Source organism: Liolophura sinensis, chromosome 8 (assembly GCF_032854445.1).
Source record: "Liolophura sinensis isolate JHLJ2023 chromosome 8, CUHK_Ljap_v2, whole genome shotgun sequence".
NCBI classification, from domain to species: Eukaryota; Metazoa; Mollusca; class Polyplacophora; order Chitonida; family Chitonidae; genus Liolophura; species Liolophura sinensis.
Window position 1 is genome coordinate 38,757,912 of NC_088302.1, and position 14,550 is coordinate 38,772,461.

The 14,550-nt window shown below is 38.3% G+C and overlaps 1 protein-coding gene across 1 annotated transcript in view; it reads right to left on the reverse strand.

The window, feature by feature from the left end:
• Positions 1-237: 237 nt before the first annotated feature.
• LOC135472122 (FHF complex subunit HOOK-interacting protein 1B-like) overlaps positions 238-14,550 on the reverse strand; it is a 39,761-nt gene continuing 25,448 nt past the window's right edge. The window contains 7 exon segments of the mRNA XM_064751481.1: positions 238-3,109; positions 3,774-3,978; positions 4,525-4,703; positions 5,495-6,408; positions 8,684-8,713; positions 10,123-10,314; positions 12,828-12,995. Of these exon segments, the coding sequence (XP_064607551.1) occupies positions 2,787-3,109; positions 3,774-3,978; positions 4,525-4,703; positions 5,495-6,408; positions 8,684-8,713; positions 10,123-10,314; positions 12,828-12,995 (2,011 nt within the window). The 3' untranslated portion in view covers positions 238-2,786.

Sequence of the window (14,550 nt, forward strand, 5' to 3'; positions counted from 1 at the left end):
AATTCTACAGAAAACTTCAAGGACACTTTTTCAAAACCTTTCTGATAACTAGCTTTCTCTTAAATCATGCCACCTTGTGGATTTTGAACTTTGAAAAAATGCACTTACAAATAAAGTGACCATGTTTCCAACTCCTGGGGCAATTAGCATTGACTAATACACAAATGGTGTCAGTTCATAACATACCACAGGTGCGAGATAACCCAGAAAAAACAACAGAAAATCAAATTTTTCAGCCAAAAATTGTGTATTAATGAAAAAAGCTGGGGTGAGCAGGTATACCACGTGTGGACACAGTTTTATTATGCTACAAAATAAGATGAATGGCCGGGTAAACTTATTTATTTCTTAGATTGTTGTTTCTTTTATTTTATGGTCAGGTTTCTAAAACTACATCAATATAAATCTTTCAAAATTTTTACCACAGGCTGTGAATTGAATCATCATCCTTGATCAGAATTGTCAAAAGCACACTAGTAAAATACCAGAGATACTAAAACTGTAAATTATTGAGTTTCATATGCTTCAGATGTCCTGAATAAGATACTATGTAGTACACTATCCAGTCTATTTAGTGTACCATCTACTATTTAAGTTTACAATCTAACTGGCCCAGAAAAATCAAATGCCGACATGTACAATAATGCACTCCCAAGGCTTGCTACCACTGAGGGTATTTGAATCAAATGCCGACATGAGAAAATGAGACCTCATGTAAATCTACTGTTAGCTCTTCCTGAACAGGGTGCGTAGAAAAAAACAAAATCACAAAACCAACTGAAAACATTTTCTTCCACAGTAAATCAAACAGAGTATTGTACAAATCCCAGTTTGCAAAGATTTCAACACATTTTCTTACGTTCACAAGAGTTACAAGATATCACAATTTCACCAAATACAAAATAAACTATGACAAGTCCAATTTTACAGCATCATAAATTATACCGTAATGTTTTCTAATTACAAAGTAAAAAATATCCAGCAGCATAAAACAAATTTACAATTCCAGAGACTAAAAACTTAACAGTATAACGCTTCAACATACTTTACATGTCTACCATGTTCAACATGCATGCAAACAAAGGCTACAGGCAGGAAAACAAACTACATGTACATTATCAACAAGGAATAATTTAAACGCAATCCAAATATTACTTATGCCTCAGTTGAAAGCTTCATGTAAAGCTGAACAAAAGTCCTCTCAAATGAATATCAGATTTACATTTATTCTACAGGAGTTGAAGTAGAGATTGCTGCTTATGTGCAGGAGGACTCACTTCAATACACATAAAGTGTCCAGGGCTCACGTTCACAAAACCTTGTGATGGATATTTTCTTCACTTTCCATGCAGACCACACTGCCTTATGGCTGCGTAAGGTATACGTCATTTGTGCAGACAGTTACAAGAAATCTGCCTTACGAAGTTTTGTGAAGTGGCTCTACAAGTCCAGCAGAACTACTCCACCTGATAAAGCCCCTGTCATTCACCCCGAGAAAAAGCTTACAACAATGCCAGTGTGAGCTCTGTTCAAACTTTACTCCATCAGATACTTGAGTGCTAATGAATTCTAGTGAAGCTATGTACAAGTACATACACAGTAACAAAAATCAAGTTGTAAAGGTATGATTTATATATATTTTTGTGACAGAACATGTGACACACTTTCTGAATGTCTCTTGTGTGGTTGTCAGGCCTCAAAATGCACACATAGCGGTGTTTGATTTCTTCACTTGGTTTCCTTATTTCAATGTTTAAGAAAATATATCATTACATGTATCATTAAATGTGAAATAAGAAATTAATGTAGTTTAAAAATAGACCAAGGCTTGTGATAGATGTGGAAAATGACTGTGATCTGATGTATACAAAAGGGTGAGATCATAGGAAAGGCAAAATTTTCAGAAGTAATGACTGTGTGAGAAAAAAAAAGTGAGAATGCGGAGTACAAAATTTTGACACCTTGTTACCAGAAATGAGAGATATATAGGCCATTTCCAAATGCTTAGTGGTAAATCGAAAGTTACCAATCATACCTTGTAGAATTTTATCTAAGAATTTAGAATTTAAAGTCATGTCCTGCAATTACAGCATACACATATGTAAAGAGGTAGCATTGTATCTTTAATATTGATGTCAAAGACTTAGTTTTGGAAGTCTGAATGGAGAGACACAAGGGACACCTAGGGAGTTTCTCTCCACACAGCATGGCGGATGTGATTGTTTAGGACCAGGCACTCCAAACACATTGTGCCCTGTATTACACTAGTCCAAATTAAGGTAGGGCTTAAGGCTTCAAAACGTCTGTTCAAACTTCATCTGTAATATAACAGCATCATTTCCTATTTAGTGAAACAAATGAGTGGTTATTGATGGTTGACTATTCAGTCTACAAACGGTACGTTGATGTCAAACAAGAAAAGTTCAAAGTTTAACACTGACTAGGCCTGTTTTCACTGAAGCAAATTTTCTACAGCGGTTACACACTTTGTGGAGTGGCTTGTGGCACTTCTAAAGAGAGACTGTCAATAGCCAGTTTTAAAATGCTGAACGCATGTACATATTGTACAAAAAGTGTCCCTCTCACATTCATGTGGTCATGCAGGTTCACTGTGCTGTTGACTGAAGCAATAGTGAGAAATGTTCACACAAGATTGAGACAAATGCTGCCATCACTGAAGTTTCACTTGTGAATTAGCTTTCAGGATGACCAATCTGAGTATCAGTGCAGAATGTAGATTTTACCCCTTGAAATAATAATAGCTCTTATTTATTTCATATGAAATGCTAACTGCTAGAATAGCCTTCATCAAGGGAGAGAACTGCATGTTCCTGAGCCAGAGAAGCCAGTTCTTTCACAAATTCCTCCAGTATTAATGCGCAGAACACTGCATTCTTGGTTTTAAGGGACTCTAGTGGGTTTTCTGGAATAAGGTTGGATGCAGGTGACCGAGAGTTGACAAATCTGTAACCAGCACCTCCCACAATCCTCTCCAGCACTGGATTACCGGGTCCGCTACCAGGGGGCACTGACTGACCACGATCTTTCTGATCCTTTGCAGGGGACTTCTTAAATAGCAAATCACTGATGCTTGTTCTTCTCTTGTCACCTGTTAAAACATTAATATTATAATAATATAGCACCATATCAGGTTCTCTGTAGAGAATAGCAGAAATGCTATTTCAGGACTCCCAACTTTATTTAACAAATTCCAGTTGCCTTTATATCCTTTGATATCATTTTTGATGCCAATACTCGAGTTTTTTTGACAAGAAATTCATCAAACTCCACAGAAAACACTCTTGCTAGCAGGCGGCCCAAATCAAGCAAAACATGTAACCTGAAAAATGCTAAATTTTTGCTGAAATACATTACTGTATTTATTTATTTGATTGATGTTTTACGACTTATACGACAGCGGCCAGCATTATGGGGGGAGGAAACCAGGCAGCACCCAGCAGAAACCCATAACCATCCGCAGGTTGCCGGCAGACCACCCAAAGTAAGGCTGGAGAGGAAGACTGCATGACCTGGACTTGAGCTCACACGGGCTGCACTGGCGGGAGGCTCCTAGATCACCGTGTCGCTCTGGCGTGCTAAGCCCTTAGGCCATGGAGGCCCACTACATGTACATTACTGCAGGTCTGGTGTCAGTTACATATCCATGATCCACTTGTGCTGCTGAACATATGGTGAGATTTGGCTTTGTTGAATATTTAGACAAAGCTAAGCCTTTATACCATGAAGGGTGGATCCTAATGTAGTGCACTAACCTCTCACAAATTCTGTCACAGACTGTGACCTGCCCATCTTGCCCACCAGCTGGGGGGAACTTCTCTCAGGTTGACCACCGTTCAGCTCTGCCAGGTACATCTGCTCCCTCAGAGCCAGGAACTTCCGTGCTTGCATTAGAAGGACGTCAAAGTTTGGTTGCGTACTGGCAAAGTTGTCCACTTTCTGTCGCACTGAGGTTAACACCTTAAACAGAATAGTGACATGAAGTTCAGCACTAGCTGCTTGCAATCATGTACCCACAAGAACTATATGCAAATGTAACAGTGTTCTCTTAGTTTTCAAAGTAACCTTTTAAGTACGAATATATTAACTGGGTCAGGCAGTTAAAATCTCAAAATAGAGACATAAACCTGTCATAGGTACATGTAAGACAAAACCTTATCTGTGAAGTAAGACAGGTAGAATAATTCTACAACAAGGATGTGTGCCAGTTATTATAATACCATCAGGCACATGGCAGATTTTACCATCACCAACTCATGTTACCTTAACAACTAAAGTAACATACTTTGAACTTTACTTATCTAATAATTTATTTGACTGGTGTATTAAGAACAATGGTCGGAGGGAACTGGGTAGAGACCGGGTGGAAATCCACAACCATCCGAAGATTGCTGTAAGACCATCTCACTTCCAATTTGAACTTTACCTGTTGCAATTAACACCGAGGCCTTTGTGGTAAATATTGATGTATGTATGGTACAGTGTAGTATGCATTAAGCTATATACCTGCATAAGGGACTTGACACTTGGCTGGAAGACTAGATTGTGATTGAGAAGGAATGAGCGTAGCAGTGGTTTGGGATAACAAGCCAGGCGAGAGATGAGGCCCGTCAGTAGAAGGTTCACGTACAGGGAGTTCTGCATCATACTCTCCAATTTCGTCAACAAAGCGCTCAGAAAAGGACCTGACAACAAAACACATACCAACACTTAATACATATACATGTTATATCTTTTTACTAGGTGTAATTATGTCATTTACATACCATTCCATCAAACTGATATTACTGTCTATCGCCCAAAGTTTGGTATGCAAAAATGCCCATTCAGAGCATTAAAAAAGGTGCTAAAATGGTGCTTGCCATGCCAACACAAGTTTTTCTAATAAAAGAAAAATTAAATTTCACAAAAAACCTCTTAAAAGGATCTATCAAGTGAATGAATGAGTCAAAATGAAGCCAAATGTGTCACTCTGAGTATCAAATAGAGTATCCTACATCTGTCAGTTCAATTCAATCTTGGTTCTCAGCAACATGCAATGTGGCCATTTAAGTGTCAAAACAATCTACTGCATCAAAAATTAAGTCAACATGTACGACACTTCAAAGTTTATCATGAATTAGGTGCTTATTATACATTTTTAACACAAGTACTACCTGAAAATTGTGTGCCACTACATGTACATTCATAAACCTGAAGTTTTCTTTTGACTTCTGATTTTGACTTCTGATTTATTTATTTGATTGGTGTTTTACACATTACTCAAGAATATTTCACTTATACGACGGCGGCCAGGATTATGGTGGGAGTAAACCGGGAAGAGCCTGCAGGAAGCCCACAACCATCTGCAGGTTGCTGACAGACCTTCCCCACTTACGGCCTGAGAGGAATGTTGACTTCTAATTATTTATCCATACAAGCGTCCACATATTCATCAGCCAAACCAAACAGTGCCATACTAAACATATCTACTCACCTATATTTGGTGTACCTGAGGGATATTTAGCACCGAGGAATGAGCTGCGTGCTGTAGCTTTCCCTGCTGCGCCCCCTGGGGTAGAGACAGGGGTGGGGGAGGGGCCTGAACTTAGCTGCCTCACTGAGCCCTCAACACTGGAGGTGCTGGACCGGTCAGAACTAGCTGTGCTTGACCTCGCTTTGCTGCTCTGACTAGCCTCAGACCGTAGCTGCTGAGAACAGTCTCCTGTGAGATGAGAAGTATCAGTGACCTGCTTGTCTTCTGCTTTTGGGGTAAGGGAAGATGGAACGTGCTCTGTCCTGGCTGACGGGCTGGGTAGAGCACTAGCCAGGGTGTCCAGTTCTTCCAGGTACCGCTCCATCTCCTCTGGGGTTGATGGCGATAGCACTTCCACTGTGTTCAAGTAAGCCAGGAAAGATTCCAAGTCTAGACACTTAGATACATCAGAGAGAGGGGAAGAGGCACGGTGGGGGGTGGGAACAGAGTCCTGCTGCCTAAGTACAGTATCTTCAGCTTGAAGAGAGTTGGTGACTGCTGTCTCTGAGACCACCTTCATAGCTGCTGCTTCTGCCTTAACATTCTCTTTACCAGAGGTTTCTTCATTGCCAGCAAGGACGGTGGCAGACTTTGTAGAGTCACCAGCAGAGACATTATTCACAAGTTTACCTGACACTGAGGAGCTCTGTGTACCTGTTTTAGTTAAGGCAGTATCTGAGAAGCCCAGGTCACTGTCAGGGGGAGGTAGCTCCCCATCATAAGGCGCTGACCAGTTTCTACAGGCTTTGGCACAACACAAAATTCTCTGCTGAGCTTCGTGCAGATAGTCCATGTAGTTTGTCTCCATCTGTTCCAGAGTGCTGCCTATGGAGACAGATAATGATGAGCCTCTGGCAGAATCCACCGCCTTAGTCCTAAAACAAGACAAGATCACCATGCTCTCTGTTTTAATACTCCAATCACTAAGTACAAACAAACTATAAAATACATTTGACAACAGATTGAGAAATAAAATACAAACTGATGAGCAACATTTTTTATGCTTCACTCTTAGCTTCTGTAAAACCACTGCAATAATTTTGTTAGGTTTTTACTAAACAAGTTACTGATGTACGCCTAACTCTGACGAATGCCTTCCAGACTTGAATAAACAAAATGCAGACAACATTTCAAGAAATTATTTTCATTCCTGGCACAGAACACTTAAATATTACATAGCAAAGAATAATAACATGAAGTCTATCATTCAGAAAACCTAAGATGAAGCATGGAGCATAAATGCACAAGAGATCAGAAAGCATATTATCTGTCATAAACCTTCATACGGAAACTGAGTATTGGGACAGGTTGTTGAAGGTTAAGTAAAACCTGGAACTAAACCCCCACTAAACACAACTAGCAGAATTTCAGCTGTCACTCAATGTGATTTAATGTGAATAATTTAATGATGATGTATTCTTGCATGTACACATATTATGGGTTGGTCCATGGATAATTTTCTTTATGAAAAGAACTTTTCATACATAATATAACAAATCTGCCTCAGTTCTTCATTTAGCATTTTTTCCCTGGAAACAGAACATCTACATTAGTATCTGTGTTTCATGTCAAAGCAGATGGACTTCATTAGAAGAAAATGATGAGAACAACATTAAAGTCGCAAAACATTTTTGTCCCAAAGGGAGTGAGTGAGTGTCTTAGGTCATACTTAACAACTTTTCATTCATATGATGACGAAGGAATCATTTAGAGTGCATGTAATGTGCCTCCTTGTTGCTGGAACACTCTTTTATCTAGAGCTGCTACACGGAGATGCCTTACCGAAGGCAAGTAAGCTGCTCCACACGAGCCATTATACTGACACGGGTCAACCAGTCGTTGCACGATCCCCTTCATGCTGAATGCCAAGCGAGGAAGTTACAACTTCCTCTTTTAAAGTCTTAGGTGTGACTCAAGCCAGGATTGACCCTGGATCTACCGCTCCCGAAGCGGACACTTGACTAACTGTGCTATCGGGGCTGGTTTTCTCCAAAAGTGTTAGGACTAGATATCATATACTTTTTTAAGCTTATGAACAACCTTCCCATAAAACTTTAGCCGATATTAAATAACTCAAAACTTTAGTCAGGTAGTCTGTAAATCATTTACCATTCATAAATAAACAACAACACAAATAAACATCTGACAGCTCAGTGAAGTATTTTCTAAAAAACGACATTTCAAGTGTATACATGCAAGTATTTGAATCATGCAATTACTTGTAAAAGGAATAACAGGATTTCCACTGGATGTCTGAACCACCCATGCTAGCCATCTATAACCAAGTATAACCACATGCTGTAGCCGGGATATATTTGGACAGCTTCCATGCAGGCTGATATTTAACCTAATACAGTATACATGTATATGGTAGCAATGCTGATTACTGGCAGCTAGTGTACATGTACTTTACCATGTGTATACATGTATTGTATAAGTTCATATGCAGATACATCTTAATAAAATATTCTTTCCAGATATATTATGACGGGGTATATGAGTACCAAAAGAAAAGACTACAGAACAGATATTACACTTACACATGCACTTACACACAAATTTTATAAAACTCTTCAACAGTTTTTATTCTTGCATAACTCTGAAGTTATATGGCTACATAAATGTACATGCATCATGATCGGGAAAAGGACACAGCAGATATTATGAAGAAATTCTTTCTGAGACTTGGGGTTTTTTTTAGGGTTTAAATTCCACTTAATGTTATATTGTGGTATGAAATAGAAAATTAACAGCAAATGTATGCTAACAAAAGACTGAACTATAATACATGTTATAAAATAAATGTAACTATAGCAGTGTTTTTTTTTTGTAGTGAGACACTAATAACATTTACTATCCCAAAATCACTTCTGAACAAGCATATTTTATGAATTTTAATTAAGAATGCACTCAGCTAACATTTTTACATCTTTGAACACAAAAAAGAAAAAAATTCTCTTAAAAATGGTCTCTGACATTATGCAAAAATATGCATAAATTTGACAATACTGTACATGTGAACTGTGTGAACAATGAAATCCTGGTACTAAATATTAGAGTCATGCTGATATTTTGCATGATGTGAAAATATCTGAGCTAACATGCCAGGTTAGTGAAGGTAAAGAACCCAGATAAACTAGTCATACTTACACCCTGCGAGCAAGAGATTTCATGAGAGTTCTGTCAATGACATATGATGTTCACTCTCAGTTACCTCCCTTTATTTCAGAGCTTGTGAGCATCACAAGACAAAAACATGTGTACCGGTACGATCTGCCCTTTTTCTCTCGTATTTTTTTCTCTCTTTTGTTAAGATATATTTTCATATAATGCACATTATGTAACAAGTAGATTATGGGGCTTATCCACATCCTTTGAGGTCAGATCTAGCAGCTGTGTAAGGACTTCTTGCTTTAGTAATAGTGCTCATATTTCTCACTTCTAACTCATAAGCTGACACATTATATCAAAACAATTCTTTTAATAAGTCTAATAGTGTAAAAAGTTAATCACTTCATTGCTCAAAATCAAAACTGTATTAAGAAAGTGTGGTATCTGATTGGACAATAATGAGCAGAGACTGCCTCTGATCAAGTAAGTAAAAAAATCAGTGTAAAAAGGCAGCAACTAGATCTGACTTTAGTGTGATTGTAAGGGTAATATAAATGTACATGTACTGTGCTTTGATAGATTTCTGTCCTTTAACTGTTGTGTGTCAAACATGGCTTTATGAAATCATAGGTACATAATTTCATTGTTAGTATGCAATGCTGGCATATCCATGTGGAAATCATATTATAAACTCTGAAATACAATTGTGATTCCTGTCCACTAATACCTTTGCCCATGTCAATATTGTGATCATAGGTGCATATGATGTTACATTCCATACACTCCATGCAAAAATAAACTGAAGTATTGCTCTATCTAATATCCAGAATATATGTCACAATGTGATAGGTTAAAGATGTAAGGTGTTACACAGAATTAGAGAAGCTGTGTATAACTTGTGTATAACTTGACGAATTTGGGATATTTAGCCTCCAGTTTCTTTAGGAATTCAGTCCGAACTGGGGCCAATTTCAAAAAGCCAAGATTGACTTCAGTCAAAAATTTAAAGACAATCTTAAAAACATATTTTTGGGATCTAGAAATAAAAATTTTGACCACACTTTTAAAGTTGTCTGAAGACAAATGTGCCAACATTCAACTTCCTGTGCAAAAAACTAAGTATCATGACTAAGTTTTAAATCCTGACATATTTAAGTCAGAAATGGCTTCGTGGAACTGGCACTGTATATCCCAGTTTTTGAGCATGAATCAGTATAACACATTCATTTTTCAGTATAATGAAGCAATTAAGTTTGAACTAGGATTGTGATATTTGATAAGACCCCAAGTTTTGAGATGAGGCATCAGTTTTCTTAGAGAAATTGAGACTATCAGATAAATATGTAATACACATACATATTAATCATCAAATATACGCCACTGGCGACAAATATTTCTGCTGAAACACATTACTAGCGACCAAGCTATTACAGCATAAATGATCAGTACATAAAGATACAAAAAACTAAAGTTTATACCTGCCAGTGGACAGAGATCGGCTCAAGGTGCTGTTAGATCTGAACAGTCGAGTAAAACCCAGCCCTGATTTGTGAGGCAATGGAGCCGAATGAGACAAATCAAGGGCGGAGTCAGACGACTGAGAGCTATGATTGACAGGCAGGAAAGGGCTGTCAAACACACCATCTGACGACTGGTTAAAAGCTGGTAAACTGAGAGAGAGTAAGCAAGGTATTAGAAGCCACACCAGAAACATCCACCATTTTTAGCCAGACAAGAGCCTCAGCTGACGGGTTGAAGACAAACAATCAGCCGATAAAAAGCCGTTCAATTTCCCTTCCACTGCTAAAATTGGTAGGAGAATAATCCCAGGTAATTCAACACAGCTGACATTAAATGGATGAAAATCATTCTTTTTTTTCACAGATTCCTCCACTGTTGGCTCTTCATAAATTCATTACAGCAATTACACTGAAAATTCGGTACCATGTCCCATTATCTTTTTCTCCGCAAATTTTATTATGATACTTTTTTACCTATCTCACCCATTTAAATTGAATAGAGGGTAGCTTGAGGATCTTATCTGGCCAAATACGTGTGATAAGAGTATGTACAGACAGAGACATAATAGTAGCTGTGGTACATGTTATCTAAAACTGTTAAACACTGAACATTATGTACCTCAGCTGTCCGACATTTGAGCACTTTGGTGACAATCTATAAAGAAAGAGGGGCCCTTTCTGGCTTGGCAGTCTAAGGTGTCCTCCAGCTAACACCACTGAGGATACTGAGAGACAGGCTAAGACTTTAAGTCATGAAGGTGGTCAGGTACCTGCTGAGATATCATGAGGTTTCCTGAAGACTCTGCCTGGTTTCCTTTACCTACACATTTGAAGGCTGTGAAGTCGAGATCTCTGTCACCTCATTTTACGCCAAGCAGACATAGCTCATATATGTATTTTCCACGGACTTTCTGACATGTTAAAAAAAGTTTAATGACTTTTGTTTTTTTTAAATATAGGGACACTAAAGTGCTCACACTGTCTTCTAAGCCAAAAAGGTGAATATAAAATGTAGGTATATAGCCAAACAAATCAATAATCCCAAAAGCATAAAACACATAGCAGAAAGCTGCAGATTACTGCTTAAAGCTTCACTACTAAAAAGCTATCATCCATTCTGTCTATAAGAAGAAAGTAAGCACTGACATCAAAAGCTGTATGGCAGTAATGGATTGAAGAGGTCACATTAATAATGCTGGACACTGAAGCTTGCTGTAAGGCCAGATCCCATTAAAATACTCTAGTATCTCTCTTTTGATGCCCATCTTTGTTGACATTCATCATGAGAGATGTGAATGCATTTCCAGGGATGTTTTTTTAATTTATTTTATGTTATAGCATATTTCAAAATACAGCTGTGGCATATATGTATATGGTGAATTTTGCCCATCACAGTTCATCGTGTGCAAAGAACTGTGTATATATCATTAACTACCCTATTCTTTCAACCTTTTTGCATATTTAAGGGTCATTTTTAAGTGCAATTTACCAGCCATAATGTTTGGGGGATAATTTATCTCATGTGGATTTGCCAACATCAGGGCTTCGCAGAATACATATTTGTTGCAGTCTAGGCTGGGGAAAGGCCCTAACTGTATTTCACCTAAATTTTCTTTTGTAAAAATGGACTTTCATACCGGTAAGCAGATAAAGACCTTAAAATGATACTTTTAATGCCAACACTAAAGTTTTTTAAGATAAAAAATTAATCAAATTTGAAAACAAAACAAAAAAAAAAAGATGCATGAATCAGAGTGAAGCAAAATGTGTCATTTTAAAAATGTTATAAACCTTTGGGTGAAATGCAGTATACCTAAAGCGCCACCTTCTGAACATGCAAAACGGTTGAAAAAATATGGCACATCACACACCTGTATTGTTCATGAAATCCACAACTCTACGGCGCAAAAATTAACAAAAAACCATTTTAATGCTAAATAATCTTACAGGCCATAAAACCACATGCTAGCTGTGCAACAAAAACTATTTATTGCTATCCCAGCCCTCATTTGTGCTACAAAAAAATCAGGTTTTCTGCTACAGTTTTTCAACATTCATGCACACAAAAAACAGTTGGCACATAAACCACATGTATCATACATGTTATAAAAAAAACACCCATCATTTTAGAGGTGTCATTTATTAATTTAGGTGTAAAGTGCTTAGCCCAATGTTAATACAAGTCTCTTTTAAGCAAGAGGGGCCTCCGTGGCTCAGTTGGTTAGCACGCTAGCGCAGCATAATGACCCAGGAGTCTCTCACCAATGCGGTCGCTCTGAGTTCGTCCAGCTCATACTGGCTTCTTCTGCGACCGTACGTGGGAAGGTCTGCACAGCAACCTACGGATGATCGCAGGCTTTCCCCGGTTTCCACCCACCATAATGCTGGCCGCAGTCGTATAAGTGAAATATTTTTGAGTACGGCGTAAAAGACCAATCAAATAAATAAATAAATATATAAATAAGCAAGAAATTGTTATCCGAAATAGTGATTTTTTTTTTATACACACATGCAAATGATACCACACTACAAAACTGTATTAAAGACACAATGTTTAACAATTAGCACAGCCCTCAAATCAGAACAAAGTCAATGCTTGTTCACACTCATGCACCTAATGCCACACCAGTGAAGAGGGGTCAAAGAAGCTAACGAGTTCTCACCTGGTCTGGCCAAGTTTAGGGCTGGCCGAACCTGAGCAATCCCCATCCTCTGTCAGACAGCATGAGGGCTGCAGTGACAGAAACTTCTCCGCTGACTTGCTGTACAAGTCTAGCTCCTTCACTGCTCTCCTTTGGCTTACCATCACATGGGTACAAGGTATTAGATACCTGGGGAAAAAAAACACATCACACTGGTACAAGATTTGAGATATAGGACAAAATTATCACACAGGTACAAGATAAAAGATACGTTACATGGATTACACGGTCTTAGATACCTTATAAAACCATCACATGAAAATGAAGTATTAAATACCTGACAAAACTATCACATGGGTACAAGGTATGAGTTACTGGACAAAACCATCACATGGGTACAAGGTATCAATTACTGGATAAAACCATCACATGAGCACAATGTATCAGTTACTGGGTAAAACCATAAGATGGGTACATCATATTAAAAGCCTAACTTCCTAACAAATTTCTGGTGTTTAAAACTCAATATGACAGAGACAGCAACACGTTGTCACTCATCTTGCCAGGTACCAGACAAACCCCATGACATAAATCCAGGAATCCACAATCAGCCCATTAGGGATTGGATTCAACTATGCAACCTCACTGAACTGGTTGTCTTCGAGGGATCTATTTATTTATTTAATTGGTGTTTTATGCTGTACTCAAGAATACCATAAATGACCATAAACTTCATCCATGACTAACTTGCCCATTTTTCCTGATTCTGAGATTTCAGAAAGATGTTTTGAGGTTTGCTTGGAACATGGGGTGATATTCTACTGGAAAATTGTAAGTTTCAACACCAACAATAATATTTTGTGACATTCACTGGCTTCTAAAAATGCACTTTTGTTTCCAAAATTTTGGGTCATTTAGGCAACTTCACTTACATGACGGCGGCCAGCATTATGGTGGGAGGAAACGGGCTGAGCACAGGAGGAAGCCACGACCATCCACAGGTTGCTGGCAGACCTTCCCATGTTTGAAAGGAAGCCAGCATGGGCTGCACTTTCACTCACAACCATCTTATTGGTGAGAGTTCAGGGATCTATTAAAGCAAACAGTATGGCTTTATGCCTAAAGCCGTCCCTTATGTCTACTACAATCATCAACACTTAAGTGCCTGTTCTGGGGTGTTGATTACAGTTTGATAACACAACTACAGGGGTAGAAATGTTTTCTTAATTCCGCCTTTCACAGAGACAGGTAGACTGTTTTCTACCTTTCACCTACAGGTCTATAATTTGTGCTGGCGCCACCGATCGCCATGCATTTTTGCCTTTTGCTAACATATGATTTCAGTTTGGTCAAACTGTTTTCCGTCATCATCGCCACCTCGGCAGCAAATATCAGTCTACCATATTACAAGAATATTTGGTTTCAGTAGCATTTCCCTGTTTATTCAATATTCTGTCAGGACCCGGATTTCTGCATGGTCGCTCATCAAAACAAAACTTACTTGTGGAAGTTCTGTCTGTACTTATGTACGCATGTGCTTCCCATTCAAGGGAAACAACTGAAGAAAAGCATCCAGTCTGTATGCGTTTAGACTTTTATACATTATCTTGAGTTGCTTCCCTTTACACCTGCGACGCCACACGTAAGAAAAGCTAGAAAAGATACCAATGCGGTCCTAAAACTGTACACTTTTGTGTGATATGAAGATTTAATAAATATTAACTTCACATTTTATTATTTATTT